We start from the raw sequence: 18,187 nt of genomic DNA on the forward strand, positions 1-18,187 counted from the left end.
TTACTTAGAAAAAAAAAAAACTTGGCCACACTATTGGTTTCCCCATCCTCTAATTTTTCTTTAAGATTTATTTATTTGTTTGAGAGAGAAAGAGAGAGAGAGCAGGGGGAGGGGCAGAGGGAGAGAAACCCAAGCAAACTCAGTGCTGAGCGCAGAGCCTGGTGTGGGACTCAATCCCACGACCCCAAGATCATAACTTGAGCGGAAATCAAGAGTCAGAGGGTTAACCGACTGAGCCACCCAGGCACCCCTAATTTTCCTTTTCAATTTTACCGCTCCAGCATAAAATCTAAATGCCTGGGAAGCCCTCTTCCATACAGGTATGAAAGTAGCAGTTCATGTGTAGAGATTAATCATAATTTCCAAGAGTTATACAGACCACAAATTTAGGCTACCTCGAAGTCACAAAGAAGCTGACAGTCTTCTCAGACAAGTGACAGAAAGAGAATACACAGCCTGAAAGTTGAATGTGAACCTAGATACTCAGAAGTTCCTCTATCAGTCAGATTTGTAACACAAATTAATGGGAACGGAATAAATAATTCCAGTGGTATGGTGGATGCATGGAGCATACCACTGTGAGCAAAATGGCAAAATTCAAAGAGCACTGGAGTTGGACTTCAAGAGCTGTGGTATCTAATGATGTCCAAAGAAAATATGAAGCTTCTGCGGCCACCAGGACAAAGACACAGGAATCAATTTGATTGGATCTCAGACTTCTCTTAAATCAACAACCTTCTACTCCTATTGCTTTCTTGATTAAATACCACGATGCAAAGTACCCGCACACTAACCAAAAGAATTCCAGCTGGTACACATGCCTCAGACGTTCGTAAGAATACAGTTAATACATGCAAGCCCATTAGGTTTTCAAGTAACGGGAAGAAAAATGCGGTACAATTTATTTTTCTCTTGCTAACATGCTGTCATGTAAGCATAAGCCTGGAGTATTAATAATAGAAGTCAGGTTTACACGATGAAAGCACAGTGAGAATGTCAGATGCCATGGAAATGCATGTGTTTCTCAAAACTAAGCACTGCAAGAAGGAAACACAGAAATGGCCTGTTTTAGCCATCTTGTTTAGCAAAAGAGCTGCGGTTTAAATTGTTTCAAGTCACAAACTGCTAATTTTTGAAATGCTGTGGGTGCTGGCTACTCTAGTATCAAAAATATATTCAGGATTGTTTTTACTGTATTTATAATTTTAAAAAGTTGAGGGACATTGGTGAATTACTGTTAAAAACCATTCCTGTGTTACATATAACAGGCATGGAAAATACTTTTTACAGCATTTAGTAAGCCATCCGTTTAAGTTTAAGTGAAATCAAGAAATATTTTGGGGCGCCACGTGGCATAGTCAGTTAAGCTTCTGACTCTTGGATTCGGCTCAGGTCCCTATCTCAGGGACACGGAATCGAGCCCCACATTGGGCTCTGCAGTCAGCACGGAGTCTGCTTAAGATTCTCTCTTCTTCTGCCCCTCCCCCTCAAATAAATAAATCTTTAAAAACAAAAAGAAAATATGTATACATACGTAATTTGGAAATTAAAGTTAGTCCTAAAATGTAAATAAAACATGGAAAGGGTCTTAAAACTTTTTAATCACATACCCAAGAAGGTACCTACCTGATCCCCTCACTCTCCACTATTCTGTGGGCAAGGTGGCTCTTGTCTCCAAGGTGGCCCGTGAGGGCTGTTCAGGAGCAGGGGACCAGTGGTAAGTTACCTATCTCCACGTTAGCCTCCTCATTCCCTCCTGGACTTTTCTACATGGCGTCTGTCTCGTCTCTCTTTCAGCACACCATGTGAACCCTCTCTTCCTTAAAACCCAGCTCAGGGGTGGCTCAGGTGGTTAAGCATCTGCTTTCCGCTCAGGTCATGATCTTGGGGTCCTGGGATTGAGCCCTGCATCGGGCTCTGTGCTCAGTGGGGAGTCCGCTTCTCCCTCTCCCTCTGCCCCTCCCCACTGTTCATGCTCTCTCTAGCTCATTCTCTCTCAAATAATAAAACCTTTAAAAAAAATAAAATAAAACCCAGCTCAGTATTCACAGCCTCCATGAAAACAAAGCAAAACAAAACAAAACAAATAGAAAACACGTGGCTTGTAGCCTCTCCCTCTATTTCTGCCCTGCCCCTGCATTCATGCACCCAATAGCATAGAGCACTAAACAAACATCGGATGATGATACAAGTATTTTCTCTAGGATTGAGTCAGGGATAATCTGGGATAACAGAGAGTATAAATATTATTCGTCACCTATTTTGGAAAAATTACAGCCAGTAATTCCATTATCCTAAATATAAATATTTCTGCAGAAACAAAGCCTATCAGAATTTAATCTTCACTCAAAACAAACCATTACCTGTGTTTAATGGACCAGAGCAGTTAGAATGCCACCAAGTAACAGGACCAGTCTGAACATGTGGTCTGGAAATTCTATTCGACCACAGAGCAAAAAGCACACGCCACTGACTCGCTTAATCTAATTAAGCTTTCCCAAGGCTGTAAATTCTGTGTGTCGCAAGCAAAGCCACTAAATTCTCGTCCGGAAGTTGTTGCCTACCCAGTTCCTCCCTTCTCTCCCTAAATTTTTTATATTACAAGTACGTCTTTGAAGACTGGTCAAGAGGAAATGATGAAACAGTCTTACAAACCCAAGGCAGCCCTGCCCATCCAGTGTCCCCCAGCCCCTCACTCTGGCGTCCCCCACCCTGCAGGTTGAACTGTTTTGGACTGCTTTGTGTCCTCTCTGCTCTCTGACGCGTCCTGGTGTGTGCCTCTCCTTCTCATTTTGGGTGAGGACAGCACAGAGCCAGAGGTGACACAGAGACAGGGCAGCACTGTATTAAGGAAGCAGAAGTGAGACAATGCCGTAGGCACTGAGAAAAGTAGTCCCCAGAACGGTCACAGATGAAGACCCAACCTTCCCCACCAAGGCATTAAAGCACAGGCACAAGGGCACAGTCACATACTCAGGGGCTCCTCATCATACTGCAACCGTTTCCCCTTCCCCTCTCTCCTAAAAACACTTAATAGTTCACTTTTAAGACTCAAGTCTTGAGGCACCTGGGTGGCTCAGTTGGTTAAGCATCTACCCTCGGCTCAGGGCGTGATCCCAGGGTCCTGGCATCGAGCCCAGTGTCGGGCTCCCTGCTCAGAGAAGAGCCTGCTTCTCACCCTCCCTCCGTCCCCATTCATGCTCTCTCTCTCTAATAAATAAATAAAATCTTAAAAAAAAATTGAGTCTTTTATAATGAAAGGAACATCCTGAGATTCCAAAGGCACTTTTTCAACACTGTCATTAAAATAATATGGAGAAATACTTCCTCAACCTTGATTCTGTGAAGTACATGTATCACTTGTAGGAATTACACAGCAGTGATTTCCAGTCACTCAGGTGGGACTGGAAACATGTTCAATTCCATACTTAAGGATACAGGCAGTTGGGAACCACAGAGAAGGAAGACTGGCACTCCAGCAGCCCCCAAAATATACTGCTATGTGCCACCAAAGTGCTGTTTCCTAGAGAGAACTGTGGGTCCTTACAGGAAGATGTAACAAGGCCTGGACCAACAGCAACATCACCTGAAGTTCACCAACATGGACTGTCTCTGATGTACCCAGCAGTGGACTAAATGATGGGTGTAAAGAGAAGAATGGGAGGGAGACTTTTCTTCAGGAGCAGTCTTAGTCAACGTGGGCTGTTACAACAAATGACCATAGATGGGGTGCCTTACATGACGTTTACTTCTCACAGTTCTGGAGGTTGGGCGATCCAAGATCAAGAGCCTGGCAGAACTGACGTCTGGAGAGGACCCACTTCCTGGATTGTAGGCAGCCATCTTGTTGTGTCCCCACATGGCAATGAGCAGGGAAAAGCAATCTCTCTCTGGACTTATAAGGACATTAATTCTACTCGTGAGGCCACCCTTGTGACCTCATCTAACCCTAATTATGTCCCAAAGGTCCCACCTCCTAATACCATCATATTCAACATACAATTGTGGGGGAGGAAGCATGAACCCTTTGGTCCATAACAGGAACCTACAGGATCAGTGAGATAGACACTGTAGACACTAAGGGTTATAATCTATGAGTGCCATGGCAACAATCTGTCAAGTACACTGGGCACACAGAAGAGGCAGAAATTAATTCTTCTTAGGAAGAGACTCAGAAAAAGTCCCGTGAAAGAAATGATACTTCAACTAGGTATTGAAGAAACAGTAGAAATTAACTAAGAAGGTACGTGAAGAGGGAATTCTTCAGACAAAAGAACGACTCTCAAAAAATCTCCTTCTCTCTAATTGCCTAGGGTGAATAAAACCAACCTACCAATTTTAATCAGAGCTAAACTGGACTTTGGACTAACATTGAGATTTCTCCAAAAGTTACTGGTTTTCAGTTTATCACCTATTTGTAGCACCTACAAAAATGACCTACTGAATTCGCAAAGGCAGCAGAATTTTTAGAACAGTAACAATACCGAAATGAAACTTAATACTGTAGATTACCTTTATGGCCAATTGCCCGTGTGCATTCTCCAAGCTCACCAAAGTCGATGGGAAGTGTCATTTGCTGCCCAAGCATACATTTCCTTAAGCACTTCGTTATTTTAATATAAATTGATAAAATTTAATTGCTATACACCTACTTCTAAACTCAACCATTCTCAGTAAATTGCTGAATACCTTACGTAAACAAGAAGATTTTTACAAGATGATTTGTTATTCTTACCTCCATGGGAAAAGCTTTGAAATTAACTGTGTGCTCAGAACCACGCTGGTTTTCTCTCCCCCAATGAAATCTAACTTCATACAGTTCAAATTCATGCCCTTGAGGCAATGGACCTCCTGATAGAACTGAAAAAAGAAAGTAAGTTCTGTTTAATTAACAGAAAACATATTCATCAGTACAGCATTCTAAACATGGGGGACATTTTTTGCCAGAAAGCTCTCATGAGTTCTATAGATTAAATTCACATAGCCAAAATGAGAAATACATTCTGTGAGAAGCATTTACACTATCACATTGATACAGCAGTTCAAAAACTCTGAAATACTTGGTAATATTGCATACCATCAACTTCCTGTGTGTTTCAGGTACAGAAATAGACAAAGAAGACACGGAGCACCTGTTCTCCGAGACTCACACTTAGCACTGCTCAGGAGACATGGATAGGGTTTGCGTCTAGACTGACCAGTAATTTGCTATTGACCAATCGAGACATTAAATCTTGTTTGCAGATCATCCATTTGTACCATACTCTCAATTTAGAGAGTAAGCGTAAGCCAACAGCATTACTCATGAAAAGAACGCTTACACCAAAGTGATTTTTCGACAATAAAATCACACTTAAAAAGCTATTTACCATTTAATACCACAGAAATGCAAATGAAGTAAAATTATGATAAAACATTAACAATATTTCAAATGTTAACATTTGTTCTCCAGGGCCCTGCCTCTATTTCTTATTTCCGGATAGGACCCAGAACTTTGTCCCAAACAAGAGCACTCTAAGGGGTGATGAAAATAAATTTGTGTAAGAACCTGTCTTGAAGCAATAAAAACACTTTCTTTAATTAAACACACCCTGATGTCACGGAGAAAAACTTAGTTCATTACAAATGACCGATTCTGACACAAATAAAGATGGTCTGCATTTTTCCTATACAAACTGTTAATTTTAGGGGTGCCTGGGTGGTGTAGTTGGTTAAGCATCAGACTCTTGGTTTCAGCTCAGGTCATGATCCAGCCCTGCATTGGGTTCCACACTCAGCATGGAGTCTGCTTGAGATTCTCTCTCTTTCCCTCTCCCTCTGCCCCTCCCGCTCATGTTGTCTCTCTCTCTCTCTCTCAAATAAATAAATAAAATCTTTAAAAAAAAAAAAACTTGTTAATTCTAAATGATATCAGCTGAGAATGAGAAGTTATTTTTAGTCAAAGAGCTGATAAAATTTATCTCCTCCCGCACGAAGCAGTGTCTGAAAGAGAAGAGCATTCATACTTGGGCCAGTGTTGTGGAGGAAGCGGTAGCGGCCAGAGCTGAGGGCCACACACTGGAACAGGCCTGCTGTCCCTCCTTACCCTAAACCTTAGAGGAGAGGAAAGGGAATGGGAGCAGCAATATTTATTTGTTTGGCTGGTTCTTCTTCTAATGACTTGTTCCAAAAAGAATTCAAGGCTCCTTGCATCAAGTACCTGTCATCCAGCCAGAAGACATAAATCAGAAAGAAGAGCAAAGGAAACACGAAGACAGAGACAGAAAACAGATGGAGAAGTAAGGCTACTGCACAAATGAATGCCACAAAGTCCTTACGAAAAGTACCCCGTATGTTTGGTCCTACGCTTTCCGCCAGCTCAAAGAAGAAAAAGAGCGAGAGCAGCAGAACACAGCAGAACACAACTATAATTTCCCTTTCCAGGAGGAAAGGAAGTGAGACACATGGCCTTTGGAGAACATTACCTCACACAATTTTCATATTATCTTCATGCTTGGTCATATTTTAAGTTGTACAACAAATCGGAGGGGTCAGGGGCACCTGGGTGGTGCAGTTGGTTAAGCATCCAACTCCTGGTTTCATTCAGCTCAGGTCGTGATCTCAGGGTCATGAGATCGAGCCCCGCGTCGGGCTCTGTGCTCAGCGTGGAGTCTGCTTGAGATTGTTCCTCTCCCCACTGCTTCTGCTTATTCTCTCTCTCTCTCTCTCTTTCTCTCAAATAAATAAATCTTTAAAAAAAAAATTGGAGGGGTCACTGTCACCATCCCAATGGACAGGGGAGAAACTGTGGCTGGGACGGGCTAAGTGTGATTTGTCTTGGGCCTCCAGCTAGCCAGCTTCAGGAGCCTGGAGCTCCAATTTTCTGACCCACATCTCCCACTGAGACAGGACAGGGAAATTTAAATCTCTGCATCTGTGAGCCGGAACTAAAAAAACAATGAGTTCTTTAAGCCTGGGTTTCAAAACCGCAGTCCCTCCTTTGAGCACTACACCTCATCCTATTTCCCAAAACAATAAAAAAAAAAAAAAAAAAGAAATACATGGATCACAAAGGTTTACAGATATTCCCAACTGCAGAGCAAGCGGCCGGCATCTTCTCCTTCTCCAACAACCACCCATGCTGTGGATGAAATGCTTGTATTTCAACCAGCAATGCCACAGCTTGTGAGTAACCTCAAAAATCACTCCTTTCCCACTGGCTGCCCGATGTTGGTCTTAAGAAAAACCAGGAAGGAAGTCTGGACTGTACCCACTCCCAAAGGTGGAATGTACCCCACCTCCCAAACCAAAAAGAATACATGGGAAAAAGCTTCTTGTAACATCCCATGCCACACCCTGGCCTGCATCATCAGAACTCGAAAACACACCCCTCGCTGGGGCGGTGAGGCCCTGACCTGAGACCTGGAGGCTGGTTCCCTAAGACTCTGCTTTCAACAGAAGGTGGAAATTGTCTTAGAGGAAGCTTAGCTCCACGTGGCTGAGGAAAAAGAAAGGGCAGCATTGTGAAAGGAAGCACATGTGAAATGGGAAAGAGGATTTCAAAAATCTTTCCCCCAAAACCTCTTAGTAGGGCTCACGCACAAAAGCCCCTGGCTTTTCTGAGCTGGTACGGAGCAGTCTCCCAACACTTTCCTACAGAAACGGAGGAAAGTGACCTTGACAATGAATTCAGGGCCCCAGAATACAACGCCCATCTGATCGATGCCCAGTAGTGCTTTCCTAGGAACCAAGCTTTTCGTCTAGAACTGGAGGACAGAGCTGCTATTTTCAACGCCCTAGAAACTCAAACTGCACCAATTTATGTGCTGACAGGGAGCAGTTCCAGGCCCACAGGGCTTCACTTACTCATCCTTTCAACTAATATTTTTTTTTAAGATTTTTTATTTATTTATTTGACAGAGATAGACAGCCAGCGAGAGAGGGAACACAAGCAGGGGGTGGGAGAGGAAGAAGCAGGCTCCCAGTGGAGGAGCCCGATGTGGGACTTGATCCTGGGACTCCGGGATCACGCCCTGAGCCGAAGGCAGACACCCAATGACTGCGCCACCCAGGCGCCCCCAACTAATATTTTTATACCAGGTACCACATTAAATGCTTAAGATACACTGACTTGGGGGGCTCCTGGGTGACACAGCGGTTGGGCGTCTGCCTTCGGCTCAGGGCATGATCCCAGCGTTATGGGATCGAGCCCCACATCAGGCTCCTCTGCTATGAGCCTGCTTCTTCCTCTCCCTCTCCCCCTGCTTGTGTTCCCTCTCTCGCTGGCTGTCTCTATCTCTGTCGAATAAATAAATAAAATCTTTAAAAAAAAAAAAAAGATACACTGACTTGGCTGAAACTGACCAAATTCACTAGCCTCCAGAATCTTACATTCTATTACAGTGAAATGGAAATCCGCACGTTTATGAAGATCAACATTTTGCTGAGTGGTCTTTGGTCACCACCTGGCAGATTTGTTAGCTGTGAAGCCATTATATTCAATAAAATTATAATAAAATAAGACCCTCATGGGTCTTACACTCCACTGGGTTGAAAATAAACACAAAGAAGGGATGCATTGTGCCCAGGCCTGGTCCCCAGAGAGAGGTGACAAAGACGCAGCTTTCAGCCAGCAGTCAAGGCTCTGGGTACCTTTCGCTTTTGCTGCAGATGAATAGTCCAAAGTTAAACCACACTAAAATCACATGGCTGTACAAAGCCATAAAAAATAACAAAATACTGAATTCAGAATTTTATGAGGTTCCAGCTAAAAGCATTACCTGTTCATCCCCCAAGAATGATTGCATTGATAGACTAAAAAGAAATAGTAGCTCTGTTGTACCCATTTGGCAACATCCCCTTAAAGCATTATTCTCCCTTTACACAGCTTGTTTTTTTATAAGGAAACTAGTCCTACCAAAAGGGGTACGCTTTTCCTACATTTATGAGCATCAAATTTTGCCGAGTGATATTTTGTCACCACATGGCAGGTTTATTAGTTGTGATGACATTATGTTCAATGAAATTACAATGAAACAACACGAAACTCCCACCAATGACACGCTGCATTTCCTTAGACTAACACACGGTGGATAGAATATAAAACAAGTTAATGCCACAGCCGCTAGCTGCTTTTTCTTTAATGCTCTTTAATAGGCATGGCTATGATGCTCATACATATAAAAAGGGCTCCTTTCAGAAGCCTCTGCAAAATCTGAGAACCCCATAAAGACGTGCTCTATAGGCACTTACCCAACTCTAGCTAAGTTTCCGCAAGCCTTTGCCAGATAGTTCAAAGGCTGTTGATCAAGGCGTATTCCCCCTCGCGGCATTTGAGTTCAACACGCGTTTTAAGATGGACTCCATGCCCAGCCCTGTGCTGCCCACCAAGGATGTAAAAAGAAGGACACAGTCTCTGTGCTGGCAGGGCATTCTCAGTGCTTAAGAAACTTTAAATACTGTCATCTAAACAGATTACATGAGGAGCAGTAAGGGAAAGCACCAAGGAACCAGCAGGGCACCCAACAAGGACCATGCCAGAACCAAGGGGGCATCGGAAAGTCAGAGACGACCTTCCAGAGAAGATCACTAAGCAGAGTCTGGAAGAGTAAGCTAAGAGAAATGATTAAGTACATTCCAAGCAGAGAGAAGGGGCTGAGAAAGGCCTGCGTGTATTTCAGGAGAATAAAAGTAGGCTTCAAGATGCAAGCACCGGAGGGGACTCGTAGGCTATGCCTAAGAGCTGGGAGTTTATTACGCAGGGAATCACCAATAGCTTTTAAGCAGAGGACTAATATCTTTTGCGTTTTAAAATATTATTTCCATACCTTCATGGACAGTGGACCAGCAAAGGGCAAGCCTAACAAGTTGGCTGTCATAACCCGGGCACAGACGGTGGGGCCCGGAGACAGAGTCCGCCAGAGCCGTGTCTCTAACACAGAGGGAAACTGTTAAGGCTCCTTGATGCGTCCCGCAAAGGATCTAAAGACCCAAACAGTTCATTCTTGACTTTATGACCTAATAAAAGATTTTATAACCTCAGTTTAACTTTTAAGGAATCCAAAATGTATTCACAAAACATTCCAAAAAATAGTATAAATTAGTGCTTCTAAAAAGCATTTGAAATCTTAAAAGCAAAAATCAATTATTTTATTGCCTTTAGCTTCTAACCTACAGTTTCATTTCATATTAAAGAATGAATATGGTCAGCTCTTACGAGTGCGGATAACACTGACAGTGTGAGGCGGGGGCCAGTTAGCCTGGGTCTGCATCAGCGAAGGAAAGCAGATTAAGGCAACTGTCCACGTAATGCAAGACCCCCAAAGTTAGCTAATAATAAGGATAATCATAAAGAAATTCAACCCTGACATCTCATATAAGTAAACAATACAGAGCCACTTCCTAAGTGAAAATAATTTTAAGATATTTTTGACAACTTCATCTTCTAATCAGCAAGGCTATTAAGAAGCACTATAAAAAAGTTGTCATGTTTTTGAAAAAAAAAAGGATGATTAATAATAAAAGTAATCTAGCCTAAATTTAATATTGAGAATTATAAGAGACCCAGAAGTAAAACTGTCTAATTAAGGTTTCTATAATAAGTTACAGTGAAGGATGCAAATGACCTACCCTGATTAGCAATTTCTCCCCTACCGATGGCCCATTAAAAATGTCATTACCCTTAACACATGGCTTGTCATCAGATGGAATGACATTCTTTGCAGAAGCTTGGCCAGTCTCACACTTTCTCATGACTTGAGTATCAGAGTGCTCAGGCTAGAAATCTACAGTTGTATTTTTATACTTAAGTTACTCTTTATTCCACTGTAACATGTCTGACTTTCATTCGTGTACCCTAAACGTGGACAATCCTGTGCTACAGTGAGTCACGTGCCCGACAGAGAGATTAAATGACAGATGCGGCAGCCTTAATAACATTCTTCATACTCAAGGTGACGACAGGACCTGGTATGGGATGCTTGGCTCAACTCCATGTTAGGAGGCACTCTGCCACCTGAACTAAGCTCAGAGCAGAGGGTGAAGCACAGTGTGGTCCAGTCACAGGGGCTCCACCCCAGCGCCTCCCTCCCACACTTCCCTCCTCTCCCCTGTTCCACAGAGCCAATCGCCGTCTTCCTGTGGATGACATCTCAGAAAACTCCCTGTGTCATCCCTCCCTTTCCACTGCCACTGCCAACACAGCAGCTCCCACTCTCTCCCAGATCCCATCTTACTCAGTATGGCCAGGTGGAGTTTTCTAAAACAACATATTGTACAGGGGGGAAAAAAAAAGGTTTTACTCATTAGACTTGATTCAAGATCCCTCGTGAGTTTGCTCCAACACAGCCTCTCAATTTATGTGTTAACCTCATTTAACGTGAATCCATCTTTTCTTCCAGATAACACTTCAGGATTCACTTTTCCTCATCCAATGTCTAGACCTTCCCATAGCTCTGTCTTTCTCACTTATTGCCCTCTCTTCCCATATTTCTAATCTTCCCCATCCAAATGCTCTTCACTTTCAGTGATCACTGCAAATGCTGCTTCCTCTGCCCATCCTTCCCTAATAATGGCAGCCAAAAATCATCTCTTCCTGTACACCTATCTTTCACAATCCACCACTGTAATCTTCTTGAGGGCAGTTTGGGGGCCTGATCTCAATTTACCTGACCCAAAACAGGTAACACCTTGCAGAAGGTAAAACAAAGATTGCCACCTACATCCTACAAGCCAGAGAAAACCAGTAAAAGAAGCCAATGCATATTGCTAAGTGAAAGAAGTCAATGTATGTTTCCAACCACATGACATTCTGAAAAATGCAAAACCATGGTGATGGTAAAAAGGTCAGTGATTGCCAGGAGATGGAGAGAGGAAGGGAAGAGTAGGTAGAGCACGGAGGAGTTTTAAAAGGGTGAAACTATTCTGTAGGACAGTACAATGGTGGAGACATGTCATTATAAGCCCATAGAACGTACAACGCCAACAGTGAATCCTGATGTGAACTGTAAGTTTTAGGTGACCATGATGTGTCAACACAGGTTCATCAACTGTAACAAATGTACCACTATGGTTTGACTCTTTTGCCTCTGGGTCAACAACCAGAATGCTGACAGCCAGATGTGAGCCACCACATCCCTTTCCCCAGAATAATGGATAAACCTACAAAAGTTCCTTCTACAACATGGCCAGATCCTTACATAATCACATTACTGTGATGTCCACCACATCGCAACCCCTGACCATGCGCACAGAGCTTCTAATCCAATTTTTAGATCCATTCTTAAATATGAACAAAGACCCAAAGATAACTATACATTTGAGAAGAACTCCCATCTTAAAGAGAGAGACCAAATAAAAGAAAGAACCCAGAACAGAGATAAAGAACAGGAAAAAAAATACAGAAAAGAATGGAGAAAGAGTGCGTTTATGAAATAAATACCAGAAGCTATACTTGAACTAAAAAAAAAAAAGAAGAAACACAACTTTTTTAGAAGTTAAAAATGTAAGAGCAGAAAATAAAAGTTTAATAGAAAGATTAAAAGATGTAAGTTGAGGAAATTACCAGGAAGTAGAGCGAAAAGACAAAAATAAAGGAGTTATGCAAGAAGAAAATAAAGGAAAAACAGAAAACTTAATCAGTTAAATAATATAAGAAAATTCCTAAAAAGTGGAAGATACAATTCTCCTGATCAAAAGGCCCACCAAGAGCCCGGCACAGAGACACACAAGGTATCCAAACGTTGGCCCTCAGGAAGTTACTAGAAGATGGAGGGACCAAACCAAGAAACTCTCTGAAATGAGGGATCAACCTCAAAAGTGGCTTCCCGGCATCCAGGAAACATGGAACTGGACATGAGAGACAAGCAAGGGCACCTCCTAGGCATAAGGTCCAGGGAGCTGCAGGTGAAGGCTAGAGGGCAGGCCTAGAGATCAAGCAGTCTGGAGGGGCAGAAGAAGGGAGAGGCCTGCAAGGGGAGGTGGGAAGGACCAAGGGGCGGGAGGGAAGGACTTCTCGGTGCAGCGCTGCCATGTGTCAGAGTCTGGAAATAAAATCATGATAGATAAGTAAGAAAGTAAATCACCAAAAATGCCTTAACTCCAGGGGAGAAAAACTTCACATTGTTCAATAAAGGAAACAGAATATAGCCTCAGCTGGAAACAACAGCTACATGGTCATAACAATAAAAATACTAAGTATTAATTTAAAGAAAAATTGTAATTTAAGTATACACAGACAACAAAGGGGAAAACCATGATGAAGGAGGGTAGTAAGAGAACCAGCCTCATTTTCCATAGCAGGGAGGTCACAGGTATCTTAAATGGCAAAGCAGGACAGGATGAACATACCCATAAGGGATGGAGACAGGAGACATAGCTAAGAGTTGACAGTGGTTGTCACTGGGGCAAAAAACTTTTAGGTGGGGCCTGGGGGGGTGGGGTCTCACCAGGGGCAGAGAGAAACAACATATAGCACTAGTCAAAGATTTAAGTTATGTGTATATCCTATTTTGATAAAGATAAGCCTGGAATTAAATAAATGAAGGACACGGTGTTCAGGGCTCACAGACTACTCCTTTGAGAAGTTTAAATATCCCAGGAAAATAAATGGTCCACGCATGGTATTGTTTTGTTTTGTTTTTTTTTCTAAGTTTGAGAAATACGGAAAAGACAGAAACAGTGAAGAAGACATTATTCCAGCAGCAAAAAGGAGACAGAGTATCTCAAGGAGCAAGCTCTCTAAGGAGACAGGAGTAAGGGGTATGGAACACGGGTATCCAAATTAGGCTGGGAAGGACAGAGAGCTCTCCCCTGCTGGTTAGGGGTGGAGGACAGGGGTGGGGAGGGGAAGGACTGCAAGGGGAAACAAGGGGAAACCTGTGCTTAGAGAGTCATGGCACTACTTGATAGTCTCTGTTTTGGGGATGAGAGAGGGGGTCAAGGAAAATCGCGAATGTCTGAGAAGGTACCAGAAGAAAATGTTAAATTCAATTTGATCAAGTAAGTTGGATCTCAGAGCAGAGAGTATTTGTACTCAGTCATTCCTCCGTGCTTTCATATTTCATAATTCGTCTCTAACATTTTTATACTAATACTTTAAAGGACTGCCTTTTAACTAAACTATGAATCCTCAAGAATGGTCTTATGCAGTTGTATGCAACCTATACTCACTCACCACACTGCCCGATGCAAAATGCATTTTTGTTGTACGGATATATAAATGTTTATTTCCAGAAATACAAAGGCATGTCAACACACTAGTACACATATATTACATTAATATGCTTTTTATAAACCAGGACAGTCAGCATTTAATAATTTAACTATGTAGTTTAAAAATAATATCTAATGTCCCTCATGGATAGCACCCCCCCCAAAAAAAAAGTTTTATTTAAGTTCAAATTTACTTCTGAAGCTGTCTCTCTTTGACTACACATAATAACACCTGGATTCTGTTTAGGATGATACCCATACCTTGACTCAACTCAGAACATCAGAGAAGACTACGTGAATCTATGACTAGTTCATGGATTCTAAACTGAAGTTCAGGAACATTCACAATGAGTTTTAAAACAAAGATTCCATAGTTGGAAATCAATGCCTGCCCTGTCAAATAATAAACCTAAAGACTTTATGGTTTGAAATATTAAAGTATTGATTCAGAATTAATTTTGAGTACAGGTGATCTCTGTTCATTAGTACTTCCTACCATTTCAGCATACTCTAATTTTATATTCTTTCCAAGAGTGAAATCCAACTATTCACTAAGAAAGGCATAAAATTAATGCTAATTTTCTTAAATTCTTCTTTCTTCTCCCCTACATTTAAGCCAATTTCCTTGATAATTTCCAACACCTCTTCCACAAAACGTTTCAAATCTATCTCAAACAGATTCAAAGGGAGAGGAAGAGCTAAAAATAAGTAAATACAAACACGAGTTTTGGCCATTTAAATCTTTTCTAAGTTTAGAGGATGTTTTTGATCGCTATTAAAATTCCCCTTGCCACATTAATACAGTAGAGAAAATTAATTTGAGAAGTCTATCCCGAATGCCACATTATGGCAATAAATCCTAATCTTTAGTTTTACAGAGCACTGAAACAGAGAATTATAGCTTTCTGAATGAATTAAGCTAATAAACAACTTAGGACAAAATGCAGATTAGTACACCTGCATATACTTTTCCCTAAATCCCACAAAGTTTAAGTTGATCAACTAAGGTTGTTCCAGCAACATCATATGACACCGAACAACCAAACTACCATTTCCATAATTTCATCCTTTTATCCTTTCAAAAAGATCTGAGAAATTAATTCAAAAAATGCATTTTATACTATATTAAGCTATCCTGATGATGATGCTATGTTAATTCTACCTTTGAAATCATATAAGCCAAATCAATTCAATAGCTCCATTACAAGGGCATGCAAAAGCATTTTCTAATATACCTGATTTTGACTTCAGGATAACCTGAATGGTATGTCCATCGTTGGTGACTTCGCAGTCTCGGCAGACCACATAATTTGGGGAGAGGCGGACATCCAGTAGTGAGGGGTCATATCTAGCTTCTCTTGAGTTTAAGTTAATGGGAGACTGGTATTCCCCATTAGCATCAGGAAACACCAAGCCCCACTCAACACCTAAGCACAAAATAAAGCAAATTTAGAACAGGTTAAAAAAAGTTCCAGTAAAATTTCACATGTAAAAGCTAGTTTAGACACTGTTTATGATCCTTGACATTATTAAGGTTATGACTACTGTTTCCTTAGAGATGAAATATGGTAAATGTGTATGAATTTCTGCATTCATATTTTCAATGATCTAATGCTATCAAATACCACATACAAAGTATTGTACTAACAAAATATTCTACTTGTATTTGTCCACATAGCGGTAATACTATGTGACCCTAGGAAATTTAGGTCATCTTTAAGGGATTGCAAAAGAATCAATAGTTCCATAAAAATTTCCTCCGCTCATCAGTTCAATTACATGCAGTACTTGAGAAATATCTGAAACTCTGAAGTTGCTTGACGAGAGCCAAATACCATAAATCTGATGCTAGTGAATAAACACCTCTTATCAGAAATGCAAATACAGCAATTTTGAAGTGGGCACATGCATATATATACGCACACCGATATATTCATACAATATATACATATATTCTCTTGGCATATCTTATAAAGTTATGAATTCCACATGTATTTCCACATCAGCACCAGTGGTCAAATCTATTAAGAGTCCTACATCTTCTGGGATAGACGTGGCAAACAAAACTTTTTTAAAAAGTCAACCCCCTTCCGACCAAGCCCACTGATTCAGCTTGAAATTTAGGACTTCTTCTGGAAGAGCTGAACACCGTTATTATCCTTCATGGAAAGAGTAGTGGCAAGAATGCCTTCTCCCAGCAGAGTCCTCACAGCAAGCAAGAAACGAGTAGTTTCGGGAACACTGTGTACCCAAGATGCTGAGTGGAACGTAACGCTGCTCTTCGCGGGCACTCAGTGCACAGAAGGCTTACAGGCGCAGCTTAAGGCTGGCCCTCCGCACGGCCGCAGGTGCCAACTGCCGCCCGGCAGTGCGGCCAAGCTCCCCGACGCGAACGCAGGCGGCGGGCACGCCCGCTCTGCCTGGAGCCACTTCGGACCCAAATCCGGCCTGGGGAGCGGGAAAGCAACAGAGACGCACGTGGGACAGAGGGGACGCGGCGGAGCTGGGAGCGCGCAAGAGCTGCAGGAACTCCGCGCTCGGCAGGACACACTCGCGTGGCTCGGGACCCCGGACAGCCCGCCCGACTCGCGGTCGGTTACCTTCTTCGTAGCCCCACTCCACCCCCTCCTCCTCTTCCTCTTCATCCTCCTCCTTCTCCGGGAAGGCGACGGAATCTTCGATGAAGCTCAGGTCAGCCATGGGAAATGCCGTGGGTCCCCTCGGTGCCCTCGCCCGCGGTGCCTGCGCGGCCGCAGGGTAGCGGGCAGGAGTGGGCGTGTGAGCTCGTGTGTGAGGACGAGCGGGTGCGCGTCGGGGTACGAGCGCACGCGTGTGTGAGTGTGAGCGCGCGCGTGTGGGTGTGAACGCTCGAACGGGCAGGAAGCGGGCGCGGGTTGGGCCGGAGTTTTAGGGCGGCCGGGGCGGGGAGTGCGTCCCGAGTCCCGGCGTTGGGCGAGGGGTGCCGCAGCTCCAGGAGCGGCAGCCGGCGGATTATAAACCCGACCGGGGCGTGTCTGGCACGGGAGGATCCGCCCCCTTCGCTCGAAGGCCCGGGCTCCGGGGGCTGGACACCGGGGAAAGGGCCTGGGGCTATCGGCCCCACCAACGAAACTGCAGAAGCCGGGTCGCCCTACCTGCGGGGTCGACTCCCCACTGCCGGCTGGCCCACGCTTGCCTTTCAGAAGCCCGCGAGTAGTCCAAGGACGCGTGTGTGCAGGCCCTAGACCAGGGGCTTTCTACCTTACTTACTTTCGGCTTTACTGAAGGAAATACCAAAAAAAAAAAAAAAAAAAAAAAAAAGCGGAGGGGTGGGTCCGGAAGGAGAGAGATTAATTGCCCTGGGTAAGAGAGAAGAGAGGGCTGGGAAGACCCCGTAAAGTTTCCCACTCTGAATTTTTATTATTGGCTATTTACTTTATCATTCGTCCTTAAAGGACGGTGGAAAGGAGAATAGAACAATTTCCAAGAAACTTGGAGCTCCTAAAACATGTAAGACAAAATTGTTTTAATCTAGAGAAGTAGATACACTTTGGGGATTTTTTTTCCCCTGAAAGAAATTATCTCAAAAGCAAGAGTAGTGAAAAGCAATAAAGAAAGGGTGTTTGGTTTTAGTTTCGGAGTGTGGGGTGCTGCTGCAGGCCCAGGGGCTGTGTACCCAGCTCCCAAACGCCAGGTGAAATCGTGTAAATAATGAAATGCACACATTGCATAACAGATAGGAACTTTCCTGGTCCAAAGAGGTCGCATTGTTACCTCTTAAACATGCTTCCCAACAACTTAATGCCTTAACCCACGTGTTTCAATGCGCTTTAAAAGCCCCAGCTAATAACCTCTGACCAGGTTAACTGCAAATTTTTAGAAGCTCAGATTTGGACCTTAAGCAGAATCTGTTTTTATATGTTCTGTGCATGCACCAAAACGTCTGTTAGCAGTTTGAATAGCCGGTTCTTCAATCATCCCATGTTTAAGAACGCTTAATTCCTCTTAGGATGGAGGC

The 18,187-nt window shown here is 43.0% G+C and overlaps 1 protein-coding gene across 2 annotated transcripts in view; it reads right to left on the reverse strand.

The window, feature by feature from the left end:
* Positions 1–17,240, reverse strand: part of CA8 (carbonic anhydrase 8) — an 85,754-nt gene extending 68,514 nt beyond the window's left edge. The window contains exons 1-3 of one of the 2 annotated variants that reach the window (XM_011220369.3): positions 16,791–17,237; positions 15,426–15,617; positions 4,736–4,860 (exon numbers count right to left, since the gene is read on the reverse strand). In XM_011220369.3, the coding sequence (XP_011218671.1) occupies positions 4,736–4,860; positions 15,426–15,617; positions 16,791–16,890 (417 nt within the window). In that variant the 5' untranslated portion in view covers positions 16,891–17,237. Of the gene's footprint in view, positions 1–4,735; positions 4,861–15,425; positions 15,618–16,790 lie in introns of both variants that reach the window. The other variant, XM_019795821.2, reaches the window with a different exon arrangement.
* Between the last annotated feature and the right edge of the window lie 947 nt (positions 17,241–18,187).

This window comes from Ailuropoda melanoleuca, chromosome 9 (genome assembly GCF_002007445.2).
Source record: "Ailuropoda melanoleuca isolate Jingjing chromosome 9, ASM200744v2, whole genome shotgun sequence".
NCBI lineage: Eukaryota > Metazoa > Chordata > Mammalia > Carnivora > Ursidae > Ailuropoda > Ailuropoda melanoleuca.